Source organism: Miscanthus floridulus, chromosome 7 (assembly GCF_019320115.1).
Source record: "Miscanthus floridulus cultivar M001 chromosome 7, ASM1932011v1, whole genome shotgun sequence".
Classification (NCBI taxonomy): domain Eukaryota; kingdom Viridiplantae; phylum Streptophyta; class Magnoliopsida; order Poales; family Poaceae; genus Miscanthus; species Miscanthus floridulus.
In genome coordinates, this window is record NC_089586.1 from 124,966,518 (window position 1) to 124,982,589 (window position 16,072).

General features: G+C 45.9%; 2 protein-coding genes and 1 pseudogene across 2 annotated transcripts; 1 reads left to right on the plus strand and 2 right to left on the minus strand.

Annotated features, from left to right (window-relative positions):
* The first annotated feature begins 6,706 nt into the window (after positions 1–6,706).
* LOC136467850 (metal tolerance protein 3-like) lies at positions 6,707–8,809 on the plus strand (annotated as a pseudogene).
* Positions 8,810–8,995: 186 nt separating this feature from the next.
* On the minus strand, positions 8,996–13,350 carry LOC136467851 (replication factor C subunit 3). The gene is made up of 9 exons (XM_066466648.1): positions 13,049–13,350; positions 12,473–12,689; positions 12,292–12,371; positions 12,039–12,198; positions 11,775–11,856; positions 10,304–10,433; positions 10,156–10,219; positions 9,977–10,045; positions 8,996–9,364 (listed from the first exon to the last, which is right to left on the minus strand). Exons 1-9 carry the CDS (start codon positions 13,233–13,235, stop codon positions 9,265–9,267), a joined length of 1,089 nt encoding a protein of 362 aa, XP_066322745.1. The 5' UTR covers positions 13,236–13,350; the 3' UTR covers positions 8,996–9,264.
* A 1,866-nt stretch (positions 13,351–15,216) lies between these two features.
* Positions 15,217–15,955, minus strand: LOC136464622 (uncharacterized). Its single transcript, XM_066463574.1, has one exon. It carries the CDS (start codon positions 15,867–15,869, stop codon positions 15,417–15,419), a length of 453 nt encoding a protein of 150 aa, XP_066319671.1. The 5' UTR covers positions 15,870–15,955; the 3' UTR covers positions 15,217–15,416.
* Positions 15,956–16,072: the final 117 nt, after the last annotated feature.

A 16,072-nucleotide genomic window follows, 5' to 3' on the forward strand; every position in this document is an offset into this window, starting at 1 on the left:
TCGTGCTATTCCAGCTATAAAATAGAGAAAATTACCTACATGGCCCTCTTAAAACTCAATATTTCTTTCTTGGCCTTGAAAATTTTCAACTTACCTATTTGGCCTCCAATCCAATTTTCGATTCCTTGTATGGCCTTCCCGTCAGTTCTGTTTGAGGGCACCGTGAAGTCCCACTGAAGACTAATGTGAAATGACATGATTACCCTTCACTACATCTCCTTTTCTCCCAGTAACACACGACTCAGACCGGATCGGGAAAAAAGCTTTGAGGCGGACAGCTCCTGCGCCCGTGCGGATGGAGGCGGACTCGGCGAGGCGGAGGAGCCTCCAGCGGCTTGCGAGGCAGCGGCGGAGGCCATCCCGCGCGTCCTTGCACCCCTGTGGACCAGGTCGCGCTCGCCCCTGTGGACCGCGCGAGCGGGGTCGCGTCCCCCGGCGGCGACGGCTGGGCCAGCGCAGGGTCGGCGCTCCCCGGTGGTGGCTGGGCCGGCGCTCGCCCAGGCGGAGGCAGGAGCGGCGTCGCGCTCCTCGGCAGGGGTTGTGCCGGCTCTCGCCCAGGCCTGCTCCGCGTGGCGTTCCCAGGCGGCGGGGCGAGCCTCGCATGCCCAGGTGGTCGGTGCTCCCGTGCATGCCCAGGCGGCCGGGCCAGCCGCGCGCGCCAAGGCGGCAGGGCGAGGCAGCAGGCGCTCTCACGTGCGCCCAGGCGGCCGGACCTTCCGCGCGCGCCCAACCAGCAGGGCGAGCCGCGTGCGTCGAGGCAGCGGGGCCAGCTGCTCGGCACCAAGCGGCGGGTGCTGCCCATGGTTCAGGCGACACCGGTTCAGGCTCTGCAGCAACCGTCACCAATGGTGCAGTTGTCGATGAACCGCAAGTAGTGGAGACTGATTGGCTCGACGGGTGAGTCCATCTTTTTTTGTTCAACTGCGGTACTAGACATGCATTTGTAGATCTTGTTTGCGTTACTTAGGTTTCTTGTTGAAATAGCAGATTTGATCCAAATTCAAGTTTCTTGTTGAAATTAAATTGTTGGGCAACAGAAAGAAGTGTGGAAAGGATACTAAATGTTTTAGCTTTGAGATGGTTGTGGATTTGGACTTGACAAATTATAAGGATCTTGTTGAATCAGTGGTAGAAAGGTATCCACCAGGTTATTTAGAAGTTGCCCATGTTCAATATTATGATGAAGTTCTAAAAAGCTTCCCAGAAATAACATCTGACCAACAATTGATGACTATGTTTAGTAAGCACTCTAAGAGCAAGATTATCATCATGTTCATTGCATATTGTGGTCCTTCCGATGCTTTTGAGCCAATCTCTGAGTGGGATTTTAATGATGAAAGGCAGCCTAACAACAACACAGAGGCAGTGGACACCAACACAGAGCCAGTTAACACCAACACAGATCCGGTTGAGGATGATTACCTTAAAAATCCACTACCACAGAACGAATATGTAGGTGTTGATGAGGAGATTATGTACTTGGAGAATGAACCCGTTAATGGTCTAACAGTTGTGCCTTCTTCTGATAAAGGAAAGAGAGACTCGGCCTATGTCCCTGATGATAATGAGGGTGGTGATGTGTCCCTTGATGATAGTGAGGGTGAGGATGTGTCAGATGAGTTACCATGTGAAGAGGAGTTGCCATATGATGAGGAAAACTATGCTCCAAATGTAGAATATGATACAGAGGATCCTCCGATGGTAGTAGGCTCGACTTATGATAGCATGCTAGATTTTAGACTAGCTATTTCTCAGCATGCAATAAAACATGAATTTGAGTTCAACATTGTAAAGAGTGCACCAAATCGGTTTTGAGCATATTGTTCGCGGAGGGACTTAGATAATTGTCCATGGTGGATATTTGCATCTACCACTCAAGACGAATGCACTGTGCAGGTAATTGTACAATCTTTTATGTTATTTTTTTACTTTTATGCTATCTTTTTCTGACTTTGTGTTTCTCTTTTGTAGGTGAAAAGAAATCCTTGTGCCCATGCTTGTTCTAGTACAAGAAGGAAAAAGAACCACAAAAATGCAACCAGACATTGGATATGTGCAAAAGTGAAGGACTTCCTTATAGAGGATGCAACTTTGAGAGCAAAGGACTTGCAAAAGAAGATTAAAGAGCACCATAAGGTAAACATCAACTACAAGAGAGTATATGATGGGAAGAAACTAGCAATGAAACAACTTTATGGTGACTGGGATAGCAGCTTTGACAATCTTTATAGGTTTAAAGCACAAGTTGAGGTTTCTTGTCCTAGTAGCTTAGTAATTATTGACCATCATACTATTAATGGAAAGATAAGATTTAGACGATTCTTCCTTGCATTCAAACATTGCATAGACGGGTTCCTCAATGGTTGCAGACCGTACCTAGCAATAGATAGCACATTCTTGACTGGCCAGTTCAAGGGGCAACTGGCTAGCGCTTGTGCTATTGATGGGCATAATTGGTTGTATCCTGTTTGCATTGGAATTTTCGATTCAGAAACTAACGAGAATTGGATTTGGTTTTTGAGTTAGCTTAGACAGGGCATAGGATCACCACTGGGTCTAGCCATATGCACGGATGCTAGACAGGCAGTGATGACAGGGGTGGGTGAAGTATTTCCAGAGGCTGAACATAGAGAATGCATGTTTCATTTGGTGAGCAACTTCAAAAAAAAGGTTCCATGGAAAGGTGTTTAATGATCATCTTTGGGCAGCAGCTTACTCATGGAACCCATATTTGTTTGAGAAACATTGGATTGCAATGGAGAAAGCAAAGCCATCTGCAACTAATTATCCAAGGAAGTGTCACAAGAAGTTGTGGACTAGGAGCCAATTCTCCACCATTTGCAAGGTAGACTACGTAACCAACAACCTTGCAGAGTCTTTCAACAATTGGATTAAGCATCACAAGTCCCTAAACTTGGATGATTTCATGGACAAGTTTAGGCAACTACTTATGACCAAGTGGAACCAAAGGAGAAAAATAGGAAAGAAACTTGATGGCTTGATTCTACCTCACATAATAAAGAAATTGAATGAGGCCAGTAGAGAATTAAGTGCTAGAATGCAGAGAACATGTGGGTGAAATAACAACAATGGGTGGTAGTGGCTTCAGGTTTGTGGTTAACCTACTTGAGAGGACATGTTCTTGTCGACAGTGTCAGGTTTCTAGAATTCCTTGCAAGCATGCACTCTGAAAGGATCAAGATGCCCAAGAGGGGGGGTGAATTGGGCTAATTCTAAATTCTCTTGCAATAATCAAATCCTACGGATAGCCCAATTAACCCCTTGTGCCTAGAAAAGTGTTTATATCAAACTAATGCACAACAACCTCGCAACCTAAGTTCCAAACTTACTCTAGCAAGCAATTCTATGGATGTAAAACAAGTATTGAATTGCTCAAGGTAAATGCTCAAAGTAAGTGCTCAAAGTAAATAGAGAGAGAAAGGAACACGGCGATGTTTTGCCGAGGTATTGGAGAGTCTCCACTCCCCACTAGTCCTCGTTGGAGCACCCGCGCAAGGGTGTAGCTCCCCCTTGATCCGCGCAAGGATCAAGTGCTCTCTATGGGTTGATTCTTCGACACTCCATCGCGGCGAATCACCCAAAGCCGCTCACAACTTGAGTTGGGTCACCCACAAGCTCCGCCGGGTGAACACCAAACTCCCAATCACCACCAAGCCGTCTAGGTGATGGCGATCACCAAGAGTAACAAGCACGAACTCTCACTTGACCACGCGAAGCCTAATGAGAAGATGGATGTACACTTTGCTACTCTTGATTTGCTAGTGAGGCTACTCTCTTGGATTCTCAAATCACAAGCACCTCACTAGGACCTTGCTCTTCTTGGCACTCACAAACGTGTTTCTCAGCTGTTGGAATGAGCAAAAGATACTCCACTCACTAGTGGAGCCTCTATTTATAAGGCAGCCTGAAAAACGAACCGTTATGAGCTTCTGCGGGATGACCGGACGCTCTGATCGTTTTGACCGGACGCTCCGGTCAGTTCAACCCGCGAACAGTTTTCAAATGATGACCGGACTCTGTCAGGGTCCGGTCAGTACCGACCGGACGCGTCCGGTCGCTCTTGGATGCTTACTGTAAACGACCGGACGCTAGGTACTCAGGGTCCGGTCACCACTGACCGGACGCGTCCGGTCACTCTTTCCCAAGTCTGGACCCTTACTGGAGTCGACCGGACGCTAACCCTCAGCGTCCGGTCACACGACCTTCCAGCGTCCGGTCACTCCAGACTTGTTCTTCACGGTCAAATGAACTGACCGGACCTTGCGGCCAGCGTCCGGTCACACCGGAGCCAGCGTCTAGTCAGTGTTTGACCCTCCATTCACTTCCAACTTTCGAACATATGAGAATGAAGTTTGCTCCATAGGATCTTAGGCATTCATAGGAGCTATCTAGAGCTAGTTTTAACAAGTGTGCACCACACCTAACTCACTAGACTCATCTAGGTCAAGCTACCCGTTCATACCCCCCTTAATAGTACGGCCAAAGGAAAAAACAAAGTCCTAAACTACTCTAAGTGTCTCTCCAACTCCAATCGACACTTAGAACTAGTTATCCTTAACCTTGGCGTCCATCCTTTTAAAAACCGAGACGATTTCCATCGTAGGGGCATGACAACCTCGATTGCCTAATCGATCTCCATTACCATGACCTAACTTAATTGCCTCTGCAAAACACACGTTAGTCATAGTAATCTTGTATTGACATTAATCACCGAAATCCAACTAGGGGCCTAGATGCTTTCACACTCGCATTCATCACATCACTTAGCAATGCACCAATAGAGCAATATGTTGACATGTATTACTGCATTGAGAAGTTTAGAGTTGCATATAGTCAGCTTATCCCTGCTATGCCTAACAAGACTCACTGGCCAGAATCTACTCATGATTTTTTCATGCACCCACCTCTATTAAAGCCAGTAGCTGGTAGGCCTAAAACAGAGAGGCACAAAGGTAGCTCTGATAAGAAAAGGAGTAAAGGCCAGCACCAATGCCTATTTGCATGGACTACGGACATCATTGGCATAATTGCAAGCGAGGCAGACCAGAAGACATTGCTGCTATGAAAGCTATCAAGTAATAATTTGTCTACTCTTTCTCTGCTTTTAATAAAAGACATATTAGTGATTTTCTTATTTTTGACATTGCAGAGGAGAACCAAAGAAGAGGGCAAAAAACAACAAATCTGCTGAAAGTTCCATTATGCCTTTGGAAGAAGCACCATCTGCATCCATGTCTTTTCCACCAAGGTTTGCAATTTCATATCCCTTGCAATGTCAAACTTACTCCCATGTTCACTTCAAACTTATGATTGATTCTATGTTCCTACTGTCTCACCATAGTCAAAGCTTGGAAACTACTGCTAAGAAAAAGAGAAAATATATTGATTGTACTCCCAACACATCTAAAAGGTACTTATCACTAGTGCTGAAAATATGAATTTATGCCATCATGAATGACTATTTATCTTAGATACTAAATAGATTGCTTGTCTCTCACCATAGCTAATCCTTGGAGATATCAAGTAAGAAAAAGGGGAAATATGGTAGCTCCAACTCAGGCACATCAAAAAGGTACTATTTCCAACTCTGAATTTTTTTCATTGTTCATATTTCTATTTGCTAAAAATCATTGCTGCCATATATTCACATGTCCAGGTCAAGGAGTGGCTCCAATCAACTCGAGGCACTTTCCATTGATTTCCCTACCCACACAGATCAACCTAGGAAGGCCAAGGCTAAAAAAGGTCACATTCAAAACGAAAAAGAAAGTGCTTGACAAAGAGGCGGTAAACAAGCCAAAGGTGATACTTGACAGCCCCGCAATGGGCACATGAAGCAAAACTTCTCAGCCTGCTAGCCCGGCGATGAGTACAAGAAGTAAAAGAATGCTCAGCCTATGATTTCTCATGTGTGTAGCACTAACTTGTGTATGTGACAACTAAATTTATTTGACTTGGGCGAACTGAATTTATTTTAGATGTCCAGTATGTGCGAACTGAATTTATTTAAGATATAAAAAATGTGCGAACTGAATTTATATGTGCAATTGGCTCCATGTCTAGAAAAAAAATGCGTGCTAATACTGTAGTTATGATGTGCTCTAAAATTATGTGCAAGAAGTGAAAATAATGCTCAAAATGAAACATATGCAATTTACAAGCATCTACAAAACGTACAGTACAGAATTTGAGTTCTAAACTATCAAAAACTGAATTCTAAACTATCAAAAACGATGCTTTCGCGTCCAAGGGTAGAATCGACTTTTTGTCTCTCATTTAACACCGTTACAGGGTCGAATTGACGGGAAGGCCAGATAAGGAATCAAAAGTCGGATCGGAGGCCAAATAGGTAAGTTGGAAATTTTCGGGGCAAAAAAAAGGAAGCATGAGTTTTAAAAGGGCTATATTGGTAAATTTCTCTATAAAATACACTTGGCCTGCTGCTGAGCGCATCATTTAGAAATTAAGTGACTTTGCTTCTAGAACATTGTAGATTACCACTAAAATAGGATAAACTAGAATTCCAAACACCACGGCCTCACAGAAAGGCCCTTCAAAAGAGAAAATTTGCCAAATCAGCTGCGCAAGTGAAAAGCATTACTGTCTCTTGTAGTACACAACCGAGGAGGCGACGCGACGAACAGCCCGCCGGACTCAAGTCGACGCCCGCCGAATCGCCGATACTATGGAGGGAGACGACCGGAGGGCCCCGCTGCTAGGTTCCGGCTCCGGCGCCAGCGGCCGCCCCTCCCCGTCTCTGCGGCGCCGCGACTCGGCGCGGTCGCTGCGCAGCAGCTTCCTGTCGCGGCTGCCCGACAAAGTACGCGCCGGGCGCGACCCGGAGCGCCTCGCCGACCTCGACCTCTCCCGCGCCAAAGGCCTATCCCAAGGTAACAAAACTTGCGAGCTCTGATCCCTCACCCTCATCGGTTCATCCCTCCTACCCTCTCCGCCTCTCGTGCGTGTAGGTGTGAGAGAGTACTACTAGAAGCAAGTTCGCGACCCTGAGAACTTTCGAGCAGGTGGAGGCGCGATGCATGTCCGGCGAGTTCGATTAGGATGTCGAGGCCTCCGAATCGGAGGATAGGGAGCAGAAGCAGAGCGAGTTCGCCATGAAGATTTCCAACTACGCCAATATTGTTCTGCTGGTTTTCAAGGTGAGTGAGTTCAGGCGTCAGGTTGAGCAGTCGTATTGTGGAAAATGGATACATACTGCAGACTATAGAGGGCGCGATTGCGTGCTGATCCATTTCGGCTGCGAGAATCGCAGGTGTATGCAACGATCAAGACGGGGTCCATGGCGATTGCGGCGTCCACGCTTGACTCGCTGCTGGATTTCATGGCCGGGGGTATCCTGTGGTTCACGCACCTTTCCATGAAGAGGGTCAACATTTACAAGTACCCGATTGGGAAGCTGCGTGTTCAGCCGGTTGGGATCATCGTCTTCGCGGCCATCATGGCAACTCTAGGTGTGCCATCTCTGCTTTGGCTCAGCAGCCCCATCTCCAACCCCCTGTCAACAAATGTTATCACATTTGCTATCTGTCAAAACAAATACAATTCGGAAGTGTCTGTAGAAAGAAATGATGAACACGAGTTTCTTCGTCAATTATTAGGTTTCCAGGTCTTGGTCCAAGCTGTTGAGCAGCTGGTGGAGAACGAACCTGGCGAGAAGATGACATCGGAGCAGCTGATATGGTTGTACTCCATCATGCTTTCAGCAACAGCTGTGAAACTTGCTCTCTGGCTCTACTGCAAGAGTTCGGGGAATAGTATTGTCCGGGCCTATGCAAAGGTATCTTGTGCTGCACTGTGTTACTAGTTGAATACATGATTTAATCGACATCAAAATTGCCATTTAAATTCACCTGTACACGTGCCATTCAGGACCACTACTTTGATGTGATAACCAATGTCGTCGGTCTGGTGGCTGCTGTTCTCGGGGACAAATTCTTGTGGTGGATTGACCCCGTGGGGGCTGTAATCCTCGCTGTATATACCATTGTCAACTGGTCCAAAACCGTATTAGAAAATGCAGGTACTTCCAAAACACTTCATATTCTCCCAAGTGTAAAGAATTTTTGTGACTTCTTTATTCACCCCATTTAGGAACACTGAGATTGGGATAGCCGATTAAATTATGCAAAAAAAAAAGTTAATATTTAGAAAAGCCAGCTAAGAGGAAGATGGAAGATTGGTTGTCCTCTCGCTGTTGCCAATTACTACATTGGTCATCAGAGAAGATATGCTTCTGTAGTTATGCTCTAAGTGGCTGATCAGCTTGTGACTAACCCCTTCTTTACTTCAGCTACCCTAGTGGGCCAATGTGCTCCTCCAGAGATGTTGCAGATGCTAACGTACCTCGCCATGAAGCACGACCCAGGAGTGAGGCGGGTTGACACTGTTAGAGCTTACAGCTTTGGAGCTCTCTACTTTGTTGAGGTCAGTTAACTACTTAGCGTTAGAACAGCAGTATGAGCACCATTCCGTCTCATCTCCTGCTACTAGTGTGGTTGATCTTACAGTATAATAATCTACTCTGCCACAACGCAGGTTGACATTGAACTCTCGGAGGATATGCGGCTGAGAGAGGCACACACCATCGGTGAATCGCTGCAGGAGAAAATTGAGAAGTTGCCTTAAGTCGAGCGGGCGTTTGTTCATATCGATTTCGAGAGCACTCATAAGCCTGAGCACAAAGTCAGGAGCAGGCTGCCGTCTACTGATCCCTAACAGATTTCCTCATGCCCATGTAGTACATTGTTAGGAGTTAGCTAAATAGCGCGGTGTTTTTCTTCAATGGTTACATGTAATAATTCCCTTCACTTCACCTGTAAAATAAAATATGAGCATCACGTATTCCTCAATGGAATAAAATAATACAGGATTAACTTTTCCAGTTTACTGATCCTAATCACGCTTCCGTAGTCGAAGACCATAAATCTCCGTTACATTTGCAATGGCATGTAACATCATCAAAGATTGGGTCGGGTTATAATAGCTTCACTATTGGATAAAATCTTACACGCATAACTTAAGAACGCCTGGCAGCGTTCAGTCATTACAAGTACTCCCAAGTTCCAGGCAGTTACCACATCACGTCCAGCAGGCATACAGATCTACGACAACCCTCACCAAACCTTTCAGCTTGCTAATACAGGCAAGGACCAACAAAATGTAGCTGCGCTTCATCTTCAGATTCCAGAGGGGGGGGCAGCAAAAAGATCGTTCACATTACTGGAATTAGCTGGCAGCAGCAACAATTGCCGTGCGAGCATCCGTGAAAGTTGAGATCAGTGCGCCCAGCTGCAGTTTATCGTTGCATGCAAAGCTTAGCCTGTACCTGCATATCAAAGACAAAAGCCATAAATTATGTTGCTAACAAACAAAAAATTTGATACCAGAAAGAGTTATCACAGTTCTCACAACTGATCATAAGCTCAATCACAGGTCACTATCTCAAACATTGGAGTGAGCTTCCCTCCAAAAAAAAAAAGAGTGAGCTCTTAAGTAATCGCTTCATGGAAACAGCTATAGTTTCCACTCTGAAAGGAGATTTACACATGTGGGGAACTACTGCATCCAGAGTTTGCTGAATACAAAAACATGTTCCAGTTTAGCACTGTTGCAAGGGCTAAACTATACATCTATATCAATGTGCTGATTTAATGATTCATGACAATTTTAGTTAACAAAGTCGTAATGTTGTTCTTTAGTTAACTATAAGACGTATCAAGTAAATAGTTAGCTTGGCCATACATTGTTGGTCTTCCATCATAGCATCCTCAGTTTGGGCAATTACCTACCTCCTATAATTTTGTGTGAACTAAAATGACTACTTCTAGCAATCTGAGTAGAATTAGCAACAAAACATAATTATGGCATAGAATGACAGGTAAGCTAATTTATGTGCAGAACGACACAATTCAACTGTAGAAGTGTATAAAGGACATACTCAATATCAGCCAAGTCATTGATTAGCTTTACACGAACGTCAGATGGCATTTGTATTTTGAACACAAACCTGCACAAAAGACACAAAATTTAGAACAATGCTACACAGGGTTCAAATTCAATGCTACATAAGAAAAAATGTGAAGAATGATGAGCTAGTAGGCAGCAGGTAGTGCGTACATAGTAACCTCCCGTAAGATATCAACCAAGGCCAACCCTTTTCTCATCTTCATGTCAGATATATCTAAACAGATAAGGAAACATACATTTAGACAATGAATCCTGAATAATCAGAAGGATCATATTGACAGATGGTAGCTAAGAATACATTTGAAGCTGGTTGAAAACGGTTCATTTAATAGCCAAAATGATATCCGCTCAATATCTTTTGGCATGGGGTTTCCTGTGCAAAGATAGACAGCTTCTTCTGTCATATGTTGGGATGCCATGTGTGTTGCCTGCACATAAAAAAAAGGTACGTCATTGTCAAAGCCATTGTAATTGGCGGATTAGTTTATAGAACAAAACAATTGATATAATGAAAAAAACTACTCCATCCCAAAATTTCTAGGTTTGTCCTATTGTGTTAGGTTTGACCAAATTATAGTACAAAACATAAACATGTAAGACACCAAATTAGTATACAATGTACTTATTTGGTTTCATAGATGTTAATTGTTTTTCTATAAACTTGGTCAAAACTAAAATAGTTTGACCTCAGACAAACCCAAAAGTGGCTAAATTTTGGGAGAGTTAGCATGCTTTATGGTCAAGGATCAAAAAGGTGACGCCTCTTCCCCGCCTAGGCGCGCCTAATCGCTGGGCGATGGGGTCCCGCCTGGCCTATGGGGGTAGGCGGACCCCTAGGCGCTCTCATCCCCACTGGACGAGCTCCTCCCCGCCGGGCGCTCGCATCCCCGCCGGACGAGCTCCTCCCGCCGAACGCCCTCCTCCCCGCCGGGCGCCGACCTCCCCGTCGGGTGCGCTCCTCCCCGCCGGACGCCCGCCTCCCCATCGGGCGCGCTCCTCCCCGCCGGACGCTCCCCTCCCCGCCGGACGCGCTCCTCCTGCCGGACGCGCCCCTCCCGTCGGTCAGTCCCCTCCCCGCCGGTCTCCTCCCTAAGCGGCAGCAGCCAGCAGGTCAGTCTGTCCTCCCCTGCTCCTCTCCTCTGTTTTCTTTGAACTTTGAAGTGGTCTGAATGACTGGATCTGAAGCCTCTGAATGACTGAATCTGAAGCCTGCTCCTCTCCTCTGTTATTTGACTGATCCTTTGATGGCTGCATGTATGTATCTATGATTGCCTGAACTCGGAATGTATAGCTGATTGACTGATGGACTGAATTTATAGCTTAGCTAGTTAGCTGATTGACTGAATGCATAGCTCAGCTAGTTAGCTGTCACTTACTCACTTGTTAGTTTACACGCTGAATGCAAAATTAGGAAAACGCCTAGAAAAACGCCTTGAAACGCCTAGGCTAGCCTAGGCTCGCTTAGGCTCTAGGCCGTGGGAAACCGTCTAGCGCCTTCTTGAACATTGTTTATGGTTCATCTCAATTTTGAACTTAGTAATAGCTAACATTGAAAGAATAGCATTAGTCAAATACTTGAAGTACACACAACAGTTATGCAAATCAGAATGTATGATTTGTTCAGATCTAAAACATCAACATTTTTGCGCCTTCTTTTAACTTGCTCCCACATGCGCAGAACTTCTATATCTTTAAATAACTAGATATCAAAACTCCTGGTCAAAAACAGTTGGGTCAAATGCACAGCGTGACAGCAATTAAGGGATAACCTGCAATATATTCAAAGCCTTCCTCATATCACCATTGCTTAACCGCACTAGGGCTGTCAAGCCACCCTCATCTACACTGAGCCTGCAAGTACATGCAAAAATTAACATTTCAGATAGGCCCAGAATCCTATGCCAGTATAGTATACCACAATGTGAAGATTGCAAAGCATGATATAACGGAACAAAATATAAGTGAGTTCCCAAGTGACACAAAATAATTATTGAGAATTCTTATATAATCTTAGGAGGAAAACAAGTGCTTACCCCTCAGATTTTATTATATGTTGAAGACGCTCTCTAACATGACTGCCGTCTAGTGGAGCAAATCTAAACCTAGTGCACCTTGATTGTAGTGCAGGGATAATTTTGTTGACATGGTTGCAAATGAGTGCAAACCTTGTGCTCCTTGTATACTTCTCAATGACTGCAAGGAGGGGCAGATTAAATAGATGTAAGGAAGAAAATGCACAGCAATATCATGGCAATGAACAAAGTAAAGTCTTAACAACAGAAACACCTCTTCGCAATGCAAATTGTGCATCCTTTGTCATTGCATCTGCTTCATCCAAGAGGACCAACTTAACAGAAGGCCTTGCTCTGTAGAAATTTAAATAGAAGGCAAAATTACTTGATTGTATATCAAGTCTGAAAGGCTCCCTACCAAAAGAAAAAAAAAAGTTGCACGACTTAATGCATACCCAAAAGAGAGGCTGCGTGCGCCAGCGAAATCCTGGATCTGCTGCCTGACAACATTAATACCACGTTCATCTGATGCATTGAGCTCCAGGATCATGTTGCTATACTGAGACCCATATAGCTTCCTCGCAACAGCCAGAATCGTCGATGTTTTCCCAGTGCCAGGTGGCCCGTATAGCAACAAGTGTGGAAGTCTATTCTCATTTGTAAGCCTGTCAACTACAAGAAGAAAATGGCAATCATCAGCTTACCTCATACATATGCTACAGTCACAAACAGCACAGTTGCAAAGAATTTAGTAGCCAATACTGTAACAAGTTATAGCTCAGGAATCACACAATACGTGGTGGCGGAGATAGACATAAATTCAGGGCCAAGAGTCAACCCACATACAGGTTATACGAGACACAAAGAATAGCATAATAACGCGTTAAGAAAATCACGGTAACGTATCGACCACGCCCCCGTGAGTTAGCGTTCACTGGAACACAAATCTAATAGAACCCCACCCAAATCCCTCCTAAAACCCTAAACCTCACAGCAGGCATCGGACGAGCACAACGGCCGCGGCCACTTACTGGTGTCGACGATGTCGCGGTGGGCGGCGACGTCGGCGAGGGACTGGGGCCGGTACTTCTCTACCCAGGGCGCAGCCCTGCCGCCGGCGGAGAGCGGCGCCTTGCCCTTAGCCGCCGCCCCGGGCGGCGGGGGAGGAGGCGCGGCGGCGTCGATGTCCATGGGAGCGACGGCGGTGGTTCCCGCCATGGCGGAGGGGAAACCCTAGTGCTGGCTGGCGGGGTTTGGGGGGAATGGTTGGCGCCAATTCGAAACCCTCTCGCTCTAGGACGGCTTGGCCTTGGCGAGTGAGAGAGAGGTCGGAGTGGTTAGACGTCAGCCCGCGCCGCGCTGCGGCCGGCCGTAGGCTCAAAACGGATCGGATACGGTTAGCATTTGGATTCGAATACGGATAGCGTCAACTATGTCGGATAGGATATGATTGGATATTGATATTATAAATATGTGATTTAAATATTTGAATACGAATACGATATCGGATGTTGGATATCCGGATTTGATACAGACAAAATATCCGTACCGTTTATCACTGCTCAGGAGTATGGTAGCTGGAAGGAGGCCAAGCTTTTGGGCTCAACTCCGATACGAGAGACATTAACCCAGCCCATCTTATCAAAAAAACAAAAGCCCATGTGAAACTGTATATGGAGCCTAACGTTGATGGGCTTTTTGTCAGGACTGATGGTGTTTCTCCTGGACTGTATTGTATCCATAATTCCATATGTACTTTTAGTAATAGAAATTAAGTGGGCACGATGCCTATTTCTGTACTTCTAATATCCAACTATGAAAATACCTGTCATGCTCAATGGACGGTTTATAATGGAGTAATAGTACCAAGGTAGGAGTTTTTCCTCTTAGTAAAACTACGGCAATGAACAACCGTAGTGGACGAGCATCTGGGGAATAGAACAATCATACACGGGAGACCTGAAAGTAGCACTTAACAAAAGAATTTGGATTCTGGAATAGTAGGGTCTTTTTGGTTTGGGGTTTTGGGTGGCATGTGTGGTAAGCTGGTAGCTCAAGCCCCACACGGTGATTAGCTCAGAAAGCTCCTTTAGTCATCTATCAGCGGCCGAAAGCAGAGAAATAAAGTGCAAGGTTCTTGTCTTGTTGCCGAAAGCCAGGACTTAGATTCCACATCTCTACGTCTTGAAATTCTCCATCGTCTAGATCCGGTAAACGTTTGCAACTGGTGGTTACCTTATGTATGTCAACAACTCTTGTTGGTCTTTTCATATTTTATCCTCTTCAACGACCTCTCTTAGTCTCTTACCACACGCTCTCCATTTTGACGAGACGTCTCAATACGTCCATTTTTTTAATACGCAAAAGATTTACACATCGTTTTAATTAAGAGGAAGAGTTTAACGACGCACTCTGACCTAGGAGGTATGAACCTTCCTAGTATACAAATTCGAAATTCGATATTACATAAATGGTACAACTGAGCTGTGGTCTGCACGCTCCTACCCGAGAAGAGCGCACCGGGGTAGGAGCTATATGTCCATTTTGTCTGGCCGTGGTAATAACTTTTGCTCCTTTTTAACCAAAAAAAAGGAGTGCTTCAATTTCAATGTTACATGTTCACGTTCTGAAGTCAGGCATCTAAAATACAGGAAATGTGAAAAAAAAATATACATGCACGGCATGTTATAAACAAGAAAAGAGGCTCTTACAAGTCTTTTTCTAGAAAAAAGATATTCTTATAAGTGGGGCATCTAAAATAAAGTCGTTTGCTAGTAGTATATATACTCCCTCCGTCCCCAAAAAATGTAATTCTGGAACAACGTCACGTGTTAGTATATCAATTTTGATCAATTATAGATAAAAAAATATAAATATTTATAATATAAAATAAATATTATTAGATTAATTATGAAATATATTTTCATAATAAATTAATTTAGAGTAATAAATGTAAATATTATTTATTAAAAATTTAGTCAAACGTGAACCACTTTACGTGGCACGCAACCCATGGTATTCTTTCTAGACGGAGGTAGTAATACTGTAAGGCTCAAGAGTATACATGACTTGACAGGTGCAAGAATTTTCTGCCATTTTCGTTATTATTATTCAGTATCTATCATCATTACAGTAATTACATTATATACTACTATTGATCACAGTCCGTGTAGATGTACTAACTGACAATCCGTCCATCGAAATAAATCCGCTCTAAATACGTATACGTAGCTAGCTAGCTAGTGTGTGTCTCGAAATCACACCGCCCCCACTGCTAGCAGGAGCATCCTACTAGATGCTAGCTGGTGATTCTTCCCCATCTCCGGCGCGCGCGCGATCGAGCAGCACTGCAAGAAGCTGGTGACGCATGCAGCCTGCAAGGCTTGGACTGAGCTCTGCTCACCGGCGTTTGACCAGCGGGAACCACAGGTCCTGGAAGCAGGACTGGTAGGAGACGAGGAGCAGCACGAGGGCGAGCGCGAGCGCCACGCCCCACGGCGACGACGACGGCCCCGAGCCGCCCTCCCGCTGGTGGTGCTGGCCGCCCCATCCGCCGCCGGCGTACAAGGAGGGCTGGTCCCCGACCAGCAGCGACGAGAGGGCGCCGCCTCGCGGCCGCCGCGACCCGGCCGTGGCCGCCCAGTACTGGACCGCGAGCAGGAGTAGCAGCGGGGACAGCACGACGGCGAACCGGACCTGCTCCACCAGGCTCTCCACCGCGGACTCGTAGCGCGAGTAGAGCGACGTGGCGCCCAGCAGCGCGACGGTGCCCAGGAACACGAGGAGGTGGAACGGCGCCGCCGAGCCGCCGTACCCCGCGCTCTGGTCGTAGTAGTAGCCGCCGCTCGCCATGCTAGCTGTTCGATCAGTTGTGTTCGTGCACCGTGCGCGCGTGTGGTGTGTCCGTGTGTGTGCCAGCGAGCGTGCCGAGCAGGCTGAGAAGGGAGCGGTATATATGGGCAGAGAAGGGGAAGGGGGAGTCTGCAGGCACCGAGCTGCGCTTTACTTGGGACGGGAGGACTCCGCGATGCCTTCGCCAAGGGGTGAACGCGACG

Bases quoted from the DNA above. Each gene is read 5' to 3' on its own strand.
- LOC136467851 (XM_066466648.1), bottom strand. From the start codon at position 13,235: ATGGCGGGAACCACCGCCGTCGCTCCCATGGACATCGACGCCGCCGCG. The intron at 12,199-12,291 runs GTGTTTCTGTTG...CCCTCCTTGCAG, and splicing joins ACAATTTGCATTGCGAAGAG to TCATTGAGAAGTATACAAGG. The intron at 10,434-11,774 runs GTTATCCCTTAA...TTTTATGTGCAG, and splicing joins AGGCTTTGAATATATTGCAG to GCAACACACATGGCATCCCA.
- LOC136464622 (XM_066463574.1), bottom strand. From the start codon at position 15,869: ATGGCGAGCGGCGGCTACTACTACGACCAGAGCGCGGGGTACGGCGGC.